We start from the raw sequence: 17,808 nt of genomic DNA, 5'->3' as shown, positions 1-17,808 counted from the left end.
ATAGAACACTATCAGCAGTACATGCAAAACTGGCAAGCAACAACAGGATTTTAGAAGCAAGCCTTTGCATAGCAACTTGTCAGGGCACTCCAGGAATATGCTACTCTAGCATGGAATTCCAGCCATGTGTTGGTTCTTTTCCCTTGCCATGACACTGATGACGGCTTTGCATCTTGTTCCTGTTGATACTGTTGCAGAGTGAGACTGGCCCATCTCGAAATTCAAAACAACATTTGATGATGATAATGGTTATTTAGGGAAAAGTACATACATACATGCAAAATGGGTTATAAGCAGAATGTTGGATTTCTAGATAGAGCAAGTATTCTACTATGCCTAAACCACCAATAAGCACAGTATTTCGGGTATGAGACAATCAACTTAAAATGTTTCGAATCGGTGATATAAAATACTATAAAAAATATTACAGTTATTAGTCTAAATTTTCACCCAAGAGGACAAGGTGTAAACAATTTAGATACCGAAACCTACGATAATATTCTTTCAATCATTATTAATCTTAATTTTCACAATTTGTGTGCTTTGTATCACTCCTTCCACCCCATGGAGAGTGGGTGATGGGTATTGAATTTGATGGGTTGTAAGCATGTGACGTGGGCGCGAGATAATAGGCTTGCAACCCGTCCTCAGATCTTGTCCATATTCTATTCAGCAGTCGACCCCAAGAAGAAGCATTCATCAATGTTAACATTCTATTCATTCAAAACAGAAATTTTGTCAAATATAAATTAATATTATTATATATTAGCATATTGTACATATCTAGGCACTGGTTAGGTTAGATTTTAGGTTCTGTTGGCGATTATTTGTATTTGTAGTAAGTGGGTAAAGCATTTATAGCCTTGTGGTTCGAACAAAATTCGTCAGTGAAGCACTTGTTCCGGAAGTGTTCGAACGAAATCAGTTGCGAGTCGTGTGTGTAAACCGTTTTTTATTCATAAACAGGAGGTTTGGCGGGTGTATGGAATCACTTTTGGGTCTTTGTTTGGAGGACGGGCTGTCATGAAATCACTTTTGGGTCTTTGTTTGGAGGACGGGCTGTCATGAAATCACTTTTGGGTCTTTGTTTGGAGGACGGGCTGGCATGGAATCACTTTTGGGCCTTTGTTTGGAGGACGGGCTGGCATGGAATCACTTTTGGGTCTTTGTTTGGAGGACGGGCTGTCATGGAATCACTTTTGGGTCTTTGTTTGGAGGACGGGCTGGCATTTTCAGTGTTTTGATTCGAACAATAGTCGTCAGCGAAGCACTTGTTCCGGAAGAAGGGGAGTGGGCGTGTGAGGGGTGGGGGTGGTAAAGGAAGGTTGAGTGGGAGATGCTACAGTCTCCTCGGCCTTTGCTCACTCCAGCCACTGGCTTGCTAACCGCCGCCAGTGTTAGTGCAGCGCTCTGCGCGTTGACCACCACCAGCCTCAACAGTGCTTGACCGTTGACCACCGCCAGCCTTAACACAGTGCTTGACCGTTGACCACTGCCAGCCTTAACACAGTGCTTGACCGTTGACCACCGCCAGCCTTAACACAGTGCTTGACCGTTGACCACAGTGCTTGGCCGTTGACAACCACAAGCTATATAGCACGTCGACAGTATACCATCCCATCTCCTAAGTACCAAAACATTGCTGCAATATAAAATCCTGCTGATGAAATCATCATGACATGTGGGGATCTTCGACAAGCCGTCGGCTTCCTGTCATCAACACCACTTGTGAGACGGCGGCCCTCAGGTGAATAATTGTCTCGCAAATGAATACCTGAGGCGAAGAATATTGTAGCTTCCAAGACTATCTTTTGTTAGCCAACTTACACAGGAGTGTACTGCCATCTTCAGGTTTAGGTACGAGTATGTTTGAGATAAATAAAATACATCTTAAACGAATAGAGTAGCTTAGGCTATTTCTACTCTTCTGGTTTCGAGTTTCATGAATTCCGTCGCTAAGCTATGAGAACGCACTAAGCCGTAAGACTGTATAATATTGGAAGGGATATGAGGACAAGGAGCTGGGATAGGACGGAAGGAAAGGAATGGTGTCCAAGCACTTGGACCATTGAGGATCGAACGTCGACCTGCAAGAAGCCTTTTCTCTACCGACTAGCTTGAGTTGATGGACCGCGAATTTCGCGGGAGCAAATGGTCGTATTTAACAAGAGCAGTTACATCGTCTTCATAGTAACAGACACGTGTTAATAATGTGCTTGTTGTTGTTATAGATTCAGCTACTCGGAACAAGTTCCAAGTAACACGGGCTATGGTGAGCCCGTACCTTACTTGGCACAGGAGCGGGGCAAGTAGCAGGGGCTATGGTGAGCCCGTAGTGGACTTACCTGGCACAGGAGCGGGGCAAGTAGCACGGGCTATGGTGAGCCCGTAGTGGACTTACCTGGCACAGGAGCGGGGCAAGTAGCACGGGCTATGGTGAGCCCGTAGTGGACTTACCTGGCACAGGAGCGGGGCAAGTAGCACGGGCTATGGTGAGCCCGTAGTGGACTTACCTGGCACAGGAGCGGTGGTGTGTGGGGAATGTGTTTGATGCCAAGAATCACTTTACACGCTTGTTTATCGACCGGCAGCTGGATGACTCAGGTGAAGAACGACCCGCGGAAACTGAATTTCGCAAATAACATAAAAGCTTCGTATAACTTTCAAGATTCGCAAATAACTTTAAAGTTTCTCAGATAACATTAAGGCTTCGCAGATAACATAAAAAGCTATAAACATAACATAAGGTTATTACAATAGGGAACTACTGTATATGAACATTGCCAATATCATATATAACGGCTTCACACACAATTATAAGAGCTTCAGTCAAGCTTAGCATTTATATATATTATATAAATGTATGTAATATACCGTTAAATGTTACTGTGATTGGTCTGCATAGAGACGATACGCAAACAAGCCGTGCTTGACGACTGGACAGCGGTGTTTGACAGCACGCGCATGCGGTCAAGGCGCATGCGCATCCTTCAACGGCTGTACGAAACGTGATACTTCAGTGAAGTCTGCTCAATGGGTGAGTAGCTTATTACCTGTAGCCGCCACCACCGCTTGTGTGTGTGTGTGTGTGTGTGTGTGTGTACTCGCCTAGTTGTGCTTGCGGGGGTTGAGCTCTGGTTCTTTGGTCCCGCCTCTCAACCTCCAATCAACTGGTGTACAGGTTCCTGAGCCTACTGGACTCTATCATATCTACACTTGAAGCTGTGTATGGAGTCAGCCTCCACCACATCGCTGCCTAATTCATTCCATTTGTCTACTACTCTGACACTGAAAAAATTCTTTTCTAACGTGTGTATGTGTGTGTCTGTGTGGTGGAGGGGGGGGGGGGAGACAAGCTCACACGAGCTATATTTTATATGTAGTTTTCAATTAATATTTTAGTCTATGAATTATTTGTAAGATGGTCGACCTTTGCTCAAACTCGCGTATAATACTCAAAACACAATTTAATATGGAATAATATTACAATATTAATTTTCGAAGGCATAATTAGGCCTACAATAATAATGACTTGTAAAGATACAAAATTATAAATAGCCTACCACACACACACACACCATTGACATTAACAATGATTGCAAGACCAGTGACATTAAATATTTTAACCAACCGGAGCTCGGTAAACTGTTAAGTTACATATTAAAACAGGGAAAATATCAGTTAATTTTTTTGTGCGTGAGAATGAACAAACATAGACGCTATAAATTGTATTAATTTAAATGAATTATTTGCAACTACAAGGTACATGGAGATTTGCAACAGCAGTTGCTAGTAATTTACACCTGAAGCTGCTGGAATTTATTGCAGCTTCGCGGTTGCCAGTAAGTTGCAACTGCGAGTTGTAGCCTATGGTGTGCATGTACAGGGGGATACATGTTAAGTGACCTTAATAACTATAATTTTTACATATTCTAGTCCCTCGATTGTTTCAAGCGTGGGTTGGACATGAATATGAGTGGGATTGGGTTATCTTGAGATGATTTCGGGGCTTTTTAGTGCCCCCGCGGCCCGGTCCTAGACCAGGCCTCCACCCCCAGGAAGCAGCCCGTGACAGCTAACACCCAGGTACCTATTTTACTGCTAGGTAACAGGGGCATAGGGTGAAAGAAACTCTGCCCATTGTTTCTCGCCGGCGCCCGGGATCGAACGCAGGATCACAAGCCCAGCGTGCTGTCCGCTTGGCCGACCGGCTCCCCATCCTGGGTGGTTATAGATAGGAGCTGCCTCGTATGGGCCAATAGGCCTTCTGCAGTTACCTTTGTTCTTGTGTTCTTATGTTCTACGCAAGTAGGGGCACATGCACCCGAGCACAGCAAGCGTAAATAAAGTATACAAGGTTAGAGAATTCATCCCAAAATTATAAATGCTGCACTTAACAAGAACAACGAAGGATGCATATCGCCTTATGCACAAGTAATCCTAAATAATTAACATTACACTAACACATTTAATATTAACATATTGTGTCGGGGGACAGGCAGCCAGGGTTTATATACATGTTAGGCTTGTATCGAGGCCCCCCTTCCCTATCCGAAAGATCGAACCCCCTCCCTTTCTCCCAGGATGCAACCCCACAAGAACCTGTGTACTTATCCACTGATAGGTGAACAGGGCATTAGGTTATAGGAAACACGCTCAACCCTGCCCGGGATTCGAACCCGGGCGGAAGATAAAACATATAATTAATGCTCGTAACATTTCGCACAAGTCTGAATGTGAACAAAATAGTGGTGTTAAAACCGAATATTTATTAGGTGATTAAAAATTAAACAAAAAAACACAGAACATTTGCAATTATTAAAAAGTTTGGTAAAACACAATAAATACTTTTAGGTAATACTTAAAACTAGTGTATATGAAGTTATTAGTTTGGAATTTAATAAGTGAATTAGCAGCACACGGGTCCGTGGTATAACAGCTCTGGCACGAGGTATACGTTATATAACGACATAACAATATAATATTATGGAGGGCGAGAGTTGGGATTGACACTGAGGCAGTTAGACATAAACGGAGGTTGTTCCCCTGGTTATTGCAGCAGTTGGCAAATTATAAGCGTTTCTTTAAGAATAACTTAAATGTGACACAATTCTTGGCGCCATTAAAGTAGAAGTGTTATAACTTTATAGCAACTTTGTACAGCCTTTGTACTTGGACTTGTGGTTAATGACCAGTAAATAGGTATCCAGGAGTTAGACAACCCGTTGTAGGGTTACATCCTGCGGACGCTAAGTAGTTGGCCGAGGAAAAAACAAGATAGTACACACAAGGGGAGGTAGCCTCACCACCCACACCTGTCGGAAAATCCGACACCATTTAATATATCATACAGATAATAACTGTATTACCAACAAGTTACCCATAGAAAACGTAACTTGTAGTGGAATTACCATCTAAAGAAAACGGGATATCATCACCACATACTATTATAATTCACCACCTATTATGGTGGGAATTGTTCTTAAATACATTAGTCTTTGGACTTTACCATCATAAAAACATCTTATATAAATTAACTTAATTATCAATATTAAAGTAGAGTAAATGTGACCCTTCTATCACTTTCTGAAATCTGGACAAAGTAGGCCAGGCGTGAGTGAGGAAGGAGGGCAGCCATTGTATTGTTGTTTATTGAGACCAGAGGCTCACACGGGAGCAAATTCGGCTCCTGTTAAATTTACTTGGACGTAGTGTTATGGAACCCAAAGGTGTACCATTGTCAACACGCTGTCTACAAATACAAGTTAAGTGTCTATCCGAAACCCGTTTATCATTCATTTATGGCCATTAATGTCAGGATATAGGGTTAGCCGGTTAGAACGCGAAATCGCCTCATACTAAAGGTAATTAAGCCAGGTCTTTAATGTTCCATGTACTGTATAGTGTTTTCTCTGATATAGCTTGTCATATATAGGATTCTGGCTTCACAGCTAGCGCACTTTTGACAGGTCAAGACGAGGATGCAAGATTATGTGCACCAGTTACTGGGTGATAGAAGCTACCTCAAAGAGGATAATTTGGTGTCTACACTCTAGTTATACCTGGTGGACTAACCTGCTGTACTATAAGAGAAGGAACCTCATCAATGTATGTAGCTATTACTGTAATTTGATTGGCTGCATATGTGTAATATAAACCCCCCTAATGTGTAGAGGATCGATTTGTGAGATTATGAGATTATTGCAGAAATACAGTCCACTTATCATTATACAAATTGCTATCGAAGTATATAAATTAACGTAAATATAAATTCATATAAATTAAATAAATATAAATCTCACAGGTCGGTTCCCACATTATTTGGTCCTTCGAACCGGATTATTCGGTCCTTTGAACCCACATTTGGTCATCTTAGTACCGGATGAACCAGTTATCCAGTGGATTCATTAAATATACTAGTGCAGTGTTATTTAAACAAAGGCCAGCCAGTCAAAGACAGCGGCGAAGCCTCGTGGGAGCTCAGGAGCCTCCCTCAGCCCAGTTCAGCCTTCGTCAGCGGTTTCATGCACACCCACAGATATTTGGTGGCGTGTTATTTCGTGAAATGACAGCGCTAATATAGAATCCAGCCAAACTAGTGACTGTGTCTTCGCGAGATTGTTCACGGATTTCGTGGTGTTACATTTCGCGAGAGATTATCCACGAATTTTGTGGACTTTATTTCGCGAGGTCACTAATAACATTTAATACTTCTAGATAATATTAGAAGTTTCATAGAGGCTAATTAAGAGGCTATTATCAATAATTGTGTATATTATTTCTCCAAATAGAGAATTATTTAATATATATTGCACTAGTGATCATAGTATAATATTTACTAATTGCCAACCCACAACAGGGTAGGATATGACTAGTTGAACTATTATTGTTCATCCTAGTCCCATTATTACAATAGTCAGTTGTACTATATTGAACAACCTAACACCATTAATGAATGGTCCAGACCCTATTTTGGGTGTAATTTTATCAACTCGAATTGAGTTGTATATATAATAATTTACTTATGATCATTACACCTTTGAGTGATTAATTAGTGTCTCTACCATCCTAGGGTGATATAGAAGAGCTAACCTAAAGGTACTTCCAGTGACACTGGTTTATCACTCAAATCATTAGTGTGGATGATTGTATATATATAATGTGTATTAATTTTAAGTGCTAACCTCTAGTAGAGGTAGGATTATTGCCTAGTGAGTTCAGAATTTACCCTAGGCTACCATTAGTGTTTGTTCAGTATTATGAGCAGCCCAAGTACAAGTCCCACAAGGCTTCACCAACGAGCCAGTATGGATAATGCAGGGAGAATGAAAAGAACCCTTGCAGGTCTTAAAGGCCACTTAACAAGACAGATCAAGAAATGTGAAGATTTGTCACAACAATCAACAGTTGATTATGCTGACCTGGAAAGCTATTATCAAGCAGCTGCAGGTAAATTTGAGCAAATCAAATGTCAAATAGCAACATATGTGGCTGAACTTGCCAACACTAATTTATCAGAAACAGAAATAGACGACATTATGGTTGATCTTGCGAATTATGAAGATCACACTCAGGCCACGTTACAGCCTTATGTCAAATTAATTGCCCAGAACAAGGCAACAGCAACAACAACAACAGTTGCATCTAATACGAGTCAAGCAGAAGCTCGACTCCCTCCAATTAATTTACCCACTTTCTCAGGAAAAGATGAGGAAGATTGGGACGAATTTTGGAACAAATTCGTTGACCTTGTAGACTCAAAACAATCTTTACCAAAGAGTAGTAAATTCTCTTATTTGCAAGGCCAATTATCAGGTGAGGCTAAAACAGTAGTATCCCATCTGAGATTAACTAATGACGGCTATGATCTGGCAGTAAAACTCCTCAAGGATAATTATGCTGATCCAGAAGTAAGAACATCACATTTAGTTCATGAGCTGTTGCATTTACCCCCACCGGAGGCTTCAGCTGATTCACTCCAAGTCTTCAAGCTGGAGGTAGAATCATTGATCAATGCCCTCAGCCTGACAGCAGATACAAACGGGGCTGAGTGGGTCTTGAAAATAATTGTCCAGGAGAAAATACCTAGGGACATATTGAGACAAATGAGTGCTCATTACAATAAAAGTATCTTATCCATGAATGAAATATCTGAAGGTTTAAAGTCAGTAGTTCATCAATTACGAACACATGACAAATTAAAACCACCAAGTAAACCCTCAGAAACCAATAATAGTAAACCACAGAGTACCAAAGGTACTCCAAATCAATCTAGACAATCTAATTCAACACCAAAGGGTACTGGAAGCTATGGAACGTGTTTGTTCTGCAATGAGAAACATTCAATGTACCACTGCTCTAATTTTCCTGATAGTGACGCCCGTGTTGAGCGACTCAAAGATTTGCAACATTGCACGAGGTGCCTCAGGAAACATAACATCAAGGATTGTGATACCCAATTACACACCTGTAATAGGTGTAACACAGGTCAGCACCATGCAGCATTGTGCAGAGACACCAAAACAACGTCTCCAAACCCCAAGGTGGAAGATAGCATTCCCACCACAGTACAGTACTGCAAGGTGCAACAAACAAAGAGTGCCCAATCGGCAAAGTCTAAAGGTAATACGACTTTGCCTACTGCCCAAATTACCATCCTGAATAAGAGGGCCAAGGTCCATACCCGTGGGTTGTTTGACCAAGGATCCCAAAGAACATACATCACTAAAAGGTTGGCAGATGAATTACAATTAAGGCCTGTAGCCCAGATGTCATTCAACATCTCAGGGTTTGTAACAGATGCAGGACCTCAAGTCTACCAGGTGGTACAACCATCAGTACGCTTAGGCAGGTACGTCTGTCGAGTACAAGCCATTGTGGTGGACAAAATACCAGTAGACCTACAAGTTCAAGGTCTGAGAGCAACAGCCAAATTCCTGAGAAATAGAGGAATAAAATTGGCAGATAATATTAAGTCTGATCACCTCACCGACTTCGGTCTCCTTGTAGGGACAGACTATTGCCATCGATTCATCGGTAGCCCTACTAAATATCAGGGTATAACCATGTTAAACTCTGCAGGAGGTAAATTAATCTCAGGCCCAGTATCAAGCCTGAGGAGACCTATGCCTGCAGATAAACAATACCAGTAGAAATCTAAATTTGTCAGCTGATTATATTTCTCCAGTAGCATTATACTAAGGAGATTACAGCTGACTATAGTAACAGAGGTTGATGTTAGTATCATCATTTGAAGCTGAAGATGAGTTCATGAGGCCTCAGTGGCAAATCAGTGAACAGTAGCCTAAAACAGCTACAAGTCACTGCGACCAATGTCACTGAACCCACTGCAGTCTCAGAACCATACTTTACTTTAATGATGAGCTATTCAATCTTCTGAATCAATTAACTAAATTAAACCCCAATAAGTCTGATGACTGATTTGATACATTTATTATTTAATCAAGATGTATTCCATGGGCCTCAGTGTTTATATATCAGTGACCAGTTACTTGAACAAACTTCAAGTTATATCTAATGTCACTGATCTCACTGCAGTCCCTGAATCATACTTGACTGTAGTACTTGATCACATTCAGTCTTCTGGGTTAAATAATATGTAATAAGGCTTGAATATTAGCCTTTCAAGAGTTGACAGGGAAATGAAATTGCATTAGACTTCTAACCCCTGCAACTCTAGTACGGGACATCCGTCCTGTACGAACAGACACACAAATGTGTGATTACTAACAACTAACATCAAATTAATCTAATAATCCGAAGGAGGAGTATCGGTGTTCGTCTGTTCTAATTAGGACTTCGACCCGTGAGCAGCCCCTGGGGAATTATGTCGGAAAATCCGACACCATTTAATATATCATACAGATAATAACTGTATTACCAACAAGTTACCCATAGAAAACGTAACTTGTAGTGGAATTACCATCTAAAGAAAACGGGATATCATCACCACATACTATTATAATTCACCACCTATTATGGTGGGAATTGTTCTTAAATACATTAGTCTTTGGACTTTACCATCATAAAAACATCTTATATAAATTAACTTAATTATCAATATTAAAGTAGAGTAAATGTGACCCTTCTATCACTTTCTGAAATCTGGACAAAGTAGGCCAGGCGTGAGTGAGGAAGGAGGGCAGCCATTGTATTGTTGTTTATTGAGACCAGAGGCTCACACGGGAGCAAATTCGGCTCCTGTTAAATTTACTTGGACGTAGTGTTATGGAACCCAAAGGTGTACCATTGTCAACACGCTGTCTACAAATACAAGTTAAGTGTCTATCCGAAACCCGTTTATCATTCATTTATGGCCATTAATGTCAGGATATAGGGTTAGCCGGTTAGAACGCGAAATCGCCTCATACTAAAGGTAATTAAGCCAGGTCTTTAATGTTCCATGTACTGTATAGTGTTTTCTCTGATATAGCTTGTCATATATAGGATTCTGGCTTCACAGCTAGCGCACTTTTGACAGGTCAAGACGAGGATGCAAGATTATGTGCACCAGTTACTGGGTGATAGAAGCTACCTCAAAGAGGATAATTTGGTGTCTACACTCTAGTTATACCTGGTGGACTAACCTGCTGTACTATAAGAGAAGGAACCTCATCAATGTATGTAGCTATTACTGTAATTTGATTGGCTGCATATGTGTAATATAAACCCCCCTAATGTGTAGAGGATCGATTTGTGAGATTATGAGATTATTGCAGAAATACAGTCCACTTATCATTATACAAATTGCTATCGAAGTATATAAATTAACGTAAATATAAATTCATATAAATTAAATAAATATAAATCTCACAGGTCGGTTCCCACAACACCTCACACAAGGGGAGGTAGCCTCACCACCCACACCTCACACAAGGGGAGGTAGCCTCACCACCCACACCTCACACAAGGGGAGGTAGCCTCACCACCCACACCTCACACAAGGGGAGGTAGCCTCACCACCCACACCTCACACAGCAGAAGGGTGGAAAGTAGAGACTTACTCACTGTGGTCATGTCACTTAATTTTCGACGGCCGCGGACCACTGACCAAGAAACCCGGTCGTGTTGCCACAAAACTCTCACTCTTACTTGACCACAAAACAATGTGAAACAACCCCCCCCCCCTGATATTCAGTATGTATTCTAGTAGCATAGTTGTCTACGTCCTCGGCCCACACTCGAAGGGTTCAATTGCCGGACGAGACAGAGAATGGTTTGTTTGTTTCACCTGATGCCTCTGTTTATCCTAGCAGTGAAATAAGTACCCCTGAGATATAGCAACTGTTGTGGGTTGCATCCTGGAGGCGACCCATCAGTTGGCCTAGAGGGACCTCGATAAGAATAAATACAAGCTTCCTGTCCCCGACAATGTGATTTACTATTTTACAAATTTAATATTTAGTGTCACTATTTCGTTTTGCGTTTCCGGTCCATCAGAGTATCCACTCCATCAGAGTTTCAGGTCCATCAGATTATCCAGATTATCTGTTCCATTGCTTTCCGGTGCATTAGAGTACCTATTCCATTAGAGTTCCAGCTCTCCAGAAGGATTGTTCCCCTTCGTGAACAATCTACCATGACCCAGCGTCACATCTGACAGAGGCGACCGATGAGTAGCCTCATATAACTCAGCGACAATGTTCACTCTCTATTGATTGAATGAGAAGACGAGACTGAGAGATAGACTGAGTGTTGTAATTCTATGAACCTACTGGAAGTTACTTTTTGTCATAGAACTCCATCTCCTGTTGATAATAGTAATAATAATTTATTTACACAAAAGTACATACATTTGACATATGATACGGTGGAGAATTTGTAACTAAGAAATGTACATTGTATACATCTACTAATACACACAGCACATATACCAGTAACCCCAGTGTTCTGGTGATAGTTTATTGTTCAACGCAACGCTTGGCGTAGACCAGTGAAGCATCACTGGGCATCACTGCTCTGTGCCACTGAGCATCCCTACGTGGGGGTACCACTGGGGGTACCACGGGGCATGACCACGTGGGGGTACCACTGGGCATCCCTACGTGGGGGGTACCACTGGGACTCATCAGCGTACTTGATTCCACAAGACAAAATCAGGAGATCGCTGTGAAGAGCGTGACCACCAAGCATGACGGGCCGCTCCTCTTGGTGGATTACCGTGAACTTGATCACCATAGTCAACACTAGCGGCCTCCGGCGGGCTTGGTCAGCCCCCGTCCCACCTGGCGGGAGCACCTGTGTGGCAAGCACGCCGTTCCCCGGCACTCGTGGCTAGTAACGCTTTCACTCTTGAATTCATTTGTTTTCGCTGGCGAGTCCGGCCGACCGCCCGGACCCTGTCTTGAGGTGTTCGCATTATATTCTTCCTAAAACACATAATATAATAATATTAATTTTCTTTTAGGGTTCAATCGTCATAACTGTCTTCGTTTTATCTGTTGTTACCATGTATATTATGTAGGGATGAGAACGTAGGAATTAATGAAACTGCAGATGGTCTATTTATATCCACCCAAATTCATTCACACCTGTGTAACTCGTAATAATTCAGTAATTCCATGTCTGTATTATGTTCAAGTATGTTTATTGAGATAAGAAAGAAATACATCTCAAAGGGATAGAGTAGCTTAGGCTATTTCTACCCTCCTTTATTGTGTTAGCCGGTAATTTGTTTTATGAACACTCTTTTTCCAAACCAATATTTACCTAGATATTCCCTAAATCTAAACTTATCCAACTTAAATCCATTGTACGTATTCTGTTTTATGATTTAGTTAACTTTATTGATATCTCTATTTTGTCCTTTTATTCATTTGTTCACTTCAATCATATCATCACAAACTTTATTAAAATGCAAACTAAGCTCGTTTAATCTCTTCATATGAAACTCACCTAGTTGTGCTTGTAAGGGTTGTGCTCTGGCTCTTTGGCCCCGCCTCTCCACCGCCAATCAAATGAGCTGTGTGTGTGCGTGCGTGTGTGGGTGCTTGTGTGTGTACCGAAAGCACTCACCCAGATTCGCGTGTTATTGACTCACGTCCTGGTCGACCAGGGACAACACTGCCTCTGAGAGAAGCCCTTGAGGTAATCCCTCCCTAATGGACCAGGTTTGTCAGCTCAGTGCCCTGCTTGCTGCCGGGATACACTCTCGCTCCGTAATATATCTGCAGTATCATGCGCTCTTTCAGTATAATATACCTATGATGTATTATACTCTTATTCTGTATAATATGAGTTCTGAATCATACTTTGTAAAATATAACTGTTGTATTCATAGCTGCTTTAATATGGTTAAGAATTCTGTTATACATAGTTTTTAATCAACATTATGCATTTCGTTACAAAAAATGCGTTATTTAGCGAAAAAATATTTTTTTATTGCGTATTTCGACATTTCAGGGCAGTTTATTACACGTATATTTGGTCGCTTGAGCTTCTGGTACAATTGTCGACTTGCTACCAAACGAGGGTTTGGTAGGTAGGACTAAATGTCACTTCACCTGACAGCTGGGTGGACAGCGCTTCGGATTCGTAGTCCTGAGGTTCCGGGTTCGATCCCCGGTGGAGGCGGAGACAAATGGGCAAAAGGTTTCTTTCACCCTGATGCCCCTGTTACCTAGCAGTAAATAGGTACCTGGGGAGTTAGCTGTTACGGGCTGCTTCAAATGCTGAACAAATTGGAAGCCATTAATTCAGTCTATTTCTTCAAAAGGTCAAATGTAACGTAGTCTCCTGGGACAACAGTTCAATTCAAGTTCAACAAGTCACGGTGTAGGACAGAAAACAGGAGATGCTTTTTACGCATAGGGTAATAAACCCATGGAACCGCCTACCCGCCGAATCCGTAAATGTCAAGACAATACTTCGGTTTAAAATTCAACTGGATAAAATTCCCAGGAACAATGTTCAAGGGGGAGGGAGGGAAGGAATTATCAGAGAGGAAAGCACCAAGCCATTACGACTATATAGCACTGGGAAGGGGTCAGGATAAGGATTTGTGATGGGACGGGGGGGGGAAGAAATGGTCCCCAACCACTTGGACGGTCGGGGATTGAACGCTGACCTGCATGAACCGAGAACTATGCCAAGCTGGCGGGCTCTTGTCGTCATCGGTGCCACTAGGGACGGTGGCCCTCTGGTAAATACTTATCCTGTGGGTGTTCTTGATGATCTTGATCATCAAGATCTTGATCATCGAAATCTTGATGATTTCGTGGCTTAGCGTCCCCGCGGCCCGGTCCTCGACAAGGTCTAGATTTTGTTACACACCCCCAGGAAGCAGCAGCCCGTAGCAGCTGTCTAACTCCCAGGTGGATAACTGCTTGTCATAAAATGGGTTCAGGAACTAAACCCCTAAGTTCTTAAAGGTGAGCAAGTATTTGTGTTACCTTAAGTACTGATCGATGATGGGTTCTCTCTTTACTGATAGGTACACTCGTCCTCTTGCATAGTAAACCAAATGTCGAGTACACAATGTGTCAACTTTGTGAAAGAGAAAAGATGCACTCGAACATTATATGGTAGAATGTCCCATATTGACTGACTTTCGCCCTCCTGGGCTGATGTATGCTGAACTCTGTAACTACTATAGGAGTACTGGAACACTTGATGATATATTGGACTTGTACCCTAGATTAACCATGTAATGTAACTATATAACCTGAGCTTGTAAAAGCATCTTAATCACCTTCAGTGGTTAAGTTCTTAACTGCACACTCGTTTCTCTGTCAACTATCTCACCCTGTCAGAGTAAAAGAGACAAATATATGTGTATGTATGTGTGTGTATGTGTGTATGTATGTGTGTGTGTGTGTGTGTGTGTGTGTGTGTGTGTGTGTGTGTGTGTGTGTGTGTGTGTGTGTGTGTGTGTGTGTGTATAAAGTATATGTGGAAGCTGATCAGAATTACATTTCACCATTGTAAATTCACATTAATGTATTTATAAATCTGTATATCTTTGTATTTACGTATGTAGCTGAGCCTAACATTTTAAAAGCACTACGATCACCTTCTGTGGTTGATTGTTCAATAAATCTCTGAACTGTATGTTTGACAAATCTCTCACCCTGTCCATGGAGGACAGAAGAAAATGTATATAATGCTTATAATGATAACAAAATAGGCCATATGTACATAACTTTCACCTCCATTAACGATCTTTCCGTAATTTATGTTTTTACAATGCTGTCTGTTTATAATGGCGTTCAGCAGCCTCCATTTGTAAATTTAGTGTTAATTTGAACCACAACTGGGGGAGCAATCAGCGCCTACTCTCAAATTTCCCTCCTTGTATTTTCCCGTCATAGGAGCACGAGAAGGGAAAGTCTTGGGCTGCATGCTTTCTTTTTCTCTCTGTATAATTTTTATAGTTTCTCTCGTACGGCTGGCACGGATACGTGAATTACGCTCGCCGCTGCCAGCTGTCACCCGTTGTCGTACAGGAGGCGGCACCGTCATTTGAACGGCGAAAGCTGGACAAATGTCGTGAATTTTGTTGATGTTCTGGAAGACTAATGGTATCTATGATGCAAGGTTCATATAGCATCTTGAGGGTGTCGTCTATAATGACAATACACAAGAAAGAGAAAGGTATTAGTGGCTGGGTTGAATTAGCGGAGAACTGCGATTTTTTTCGAAACGTCTGGATTAGCTTGGGTTTGGTTAGTGATGTGTATAACTGGATGGGGTATCCGGCGGTGCCCGGGTCTTTCTTCCCTTCATCAACTCTTATACCACTTCTTCCTTCTACCCTCCTCCAACACTCTCCCTTACTTTCTCTCCGCTACTCTTCCTTACTTTCTCTCCCCTTTGCTCTCCCTTACTTTTTCTCCCCCTCTCCGCTACTCTCCATTTCTCATCTCATTCCACCCTTCAGCCTCTCTCTCTCTCTCTCTCTCTCTCTCTCTCTCTCTCTCTCTCTCTCTCTCTCTCTCTCTCTCTCTCTCTCTCTCTCTCTCTTCCCCTCTCTCCCAATCACCCTTTCCGCTTTACACTCTGTACTGTACTCTGTACTCTGCCCCTTTCCTTTCCCCTTCGCCCCCATTTCCCCTATCTCCCCCTCCTTCCCCTTGTTTCCTTCCCCCTACTATCCCCTATGCTTCGCTCTTTTTCCCCTCCCCTTCGATTTTCCCCTTCCCCACTCCCCCTCTTCCCCTATACCCCGTTTGCCCCTTTTACCCCAAATTTGTTTGAAAGTAATTACGAAAATTCGATTAATGGGTAATTATGATTAGGTTAGGTAGCCTAACCTAATCTAACTTAAACTTAACTTTTAACTTAATCTCGCCTGACCTGACCTGACCTAACGAAAATAAGAGGTACGATTTTGCGGTGTATATAGTGTGTATGAAGTTGTGAAGTCACATATGACGTCGTATTCTTTCGAGTTTTGATGTAGCCTCTTGCATTAAATAAATATATATATATATATATATATATATATATATATATATATATATATATATATATATATATATATATATATATATATATATATATATATATATATATATATATATATATATATATATATATAATATATGATATATATGAGAGGGAGAGATAGGCTGCTGTAATGAGGTGTGGATGACGCAGCAGCGTACTGTCCCTTGATGAGTTCGGGATATTGGTTCCAGTATTATATGCTGTCGAAATTATAACGAGAAACCCTGAGGTATTTTCGTTGTCTTGGGCGGACGCTGAGGTCGTTTCCCTGTTGAACGCTAGCAATTGAAACTTCTTGTTGCACGTTAATAGATTCTATATTTTTTTTTTAGTTGTGATGGAGTAGAAGAGAGTGAGTGAGTGCGTGTGTGTGTCACACATCACGATGAACAATGATGAATAATGAACAACGCCACGCACAATGTGTGTGTGTGTGTACACATATATATGAACTATGTATGTTAATAGCCTCATCTAGTCAATTCCACTTACCCTTTCATCTTATAATAGGAATGCCTTGATAAGTATCTTATATATTGTTATCATGTCACCTCTCTCCCTACTACTCTTCCAGCGTGGTGAAGTGTAATTCCCCCAGCCTGTCCTCACAGCTCAATCCTCTTAGTTCAAGGACCAGTCTTTGTAGCGGATCCTCTGTACTTTATATAGTTTTGCTTAGTGGTTTTTCGGGTGGAGATTCCACGCTGGAGCTTCATATTCTATTTCTGAGATAAAATATGTAGTGTTTATTGTCCCCGAGGTAACCTTGTCCAGGTGTCCTGGAGATTTGTTGGAACAGAAGTGAACGTGAACACTAGGCACGTTGACACGTTGAACAACTGGGTTGTGGTGGATTGGTGGGCCCTGCGGGCCGCTCTGAGCAACGGCCTGTTGGATCAAGGTTATCACAAAGTCGAGCCTGGCCTCAGGCCGGGCTTGGGGAGTAGAACTACTCCCAGAATTCACTCGAGGTATACTTAAGGTATTCTGCAGGTTTACCATTTGAATGGTCACCTGCATGCCTTCCTGTGAAAGGCATGAGGTTTCGTCTGATTTTACATATTCTTTTTCTGACTCCCTGTCACACACATCTCATCACCTTGCATTTGTTTGAATAAAGTCAAGCAGCCATGTCCACTGCATTAATTTCTCTTGGACTTTCAGGGTATATATGTCAACAATACAGGTCTCTTTTTTAGCGCCTTCTGTCTATCCCCCGTCACACACACACACACACACACACACACACACACACACACACACACACACACACACACACACACACAATGATTAACAGTCTTCCAGCTGTCTGGTAGTTCTCTCCCAAATAAAACAATGCAT

General features: G+C 41.8%; 1 protein-coding gene across 1 annotated transcript in view; it reads left to right on the top strand.

The window, feature by feature from the left end:
- Positions 1 to 1,339: 1,339 nt before the first annotated feature.
- Positions 1,340 to 17,808, top strand: part of LOC123745862 (uncharacterized) — a 23,099-nt gene continuing 6,630 nt past the window's right edge. The window contains exon 1 of the mRNA XM_045726950.2: positions 1,340 to 3,037. Within this exon, the coding sequence (XP_045582906.2) occupies positions 3,034 to 3,037 (4 nt within the window). The 5' untranslated portion in view covers positions 1,340 to 3,033. The remainder of the gene's footprint in view (positions 3,038 to 17,808) is intronic.

The sequence above is a fragment of the Procambarus clarkii genome, chromosome 88 (genome assembly GCF_040958095.1).
Source record: "Procambarus clarkii isolate CNS0578487 chromosome 88, FALCON_Pclarkii_2.0, whole genome shotgun sequence".
Classification (NCBI taxonomy): Eukaryota; Metazoa; Arthropoda; class Malacostraca; order Decapoda; family Cambaridae; genus Procambarus; species Procambarus clarkii.
This window is presented reverse-complemented; position numbering and strand designations above follow the sequence as displayed.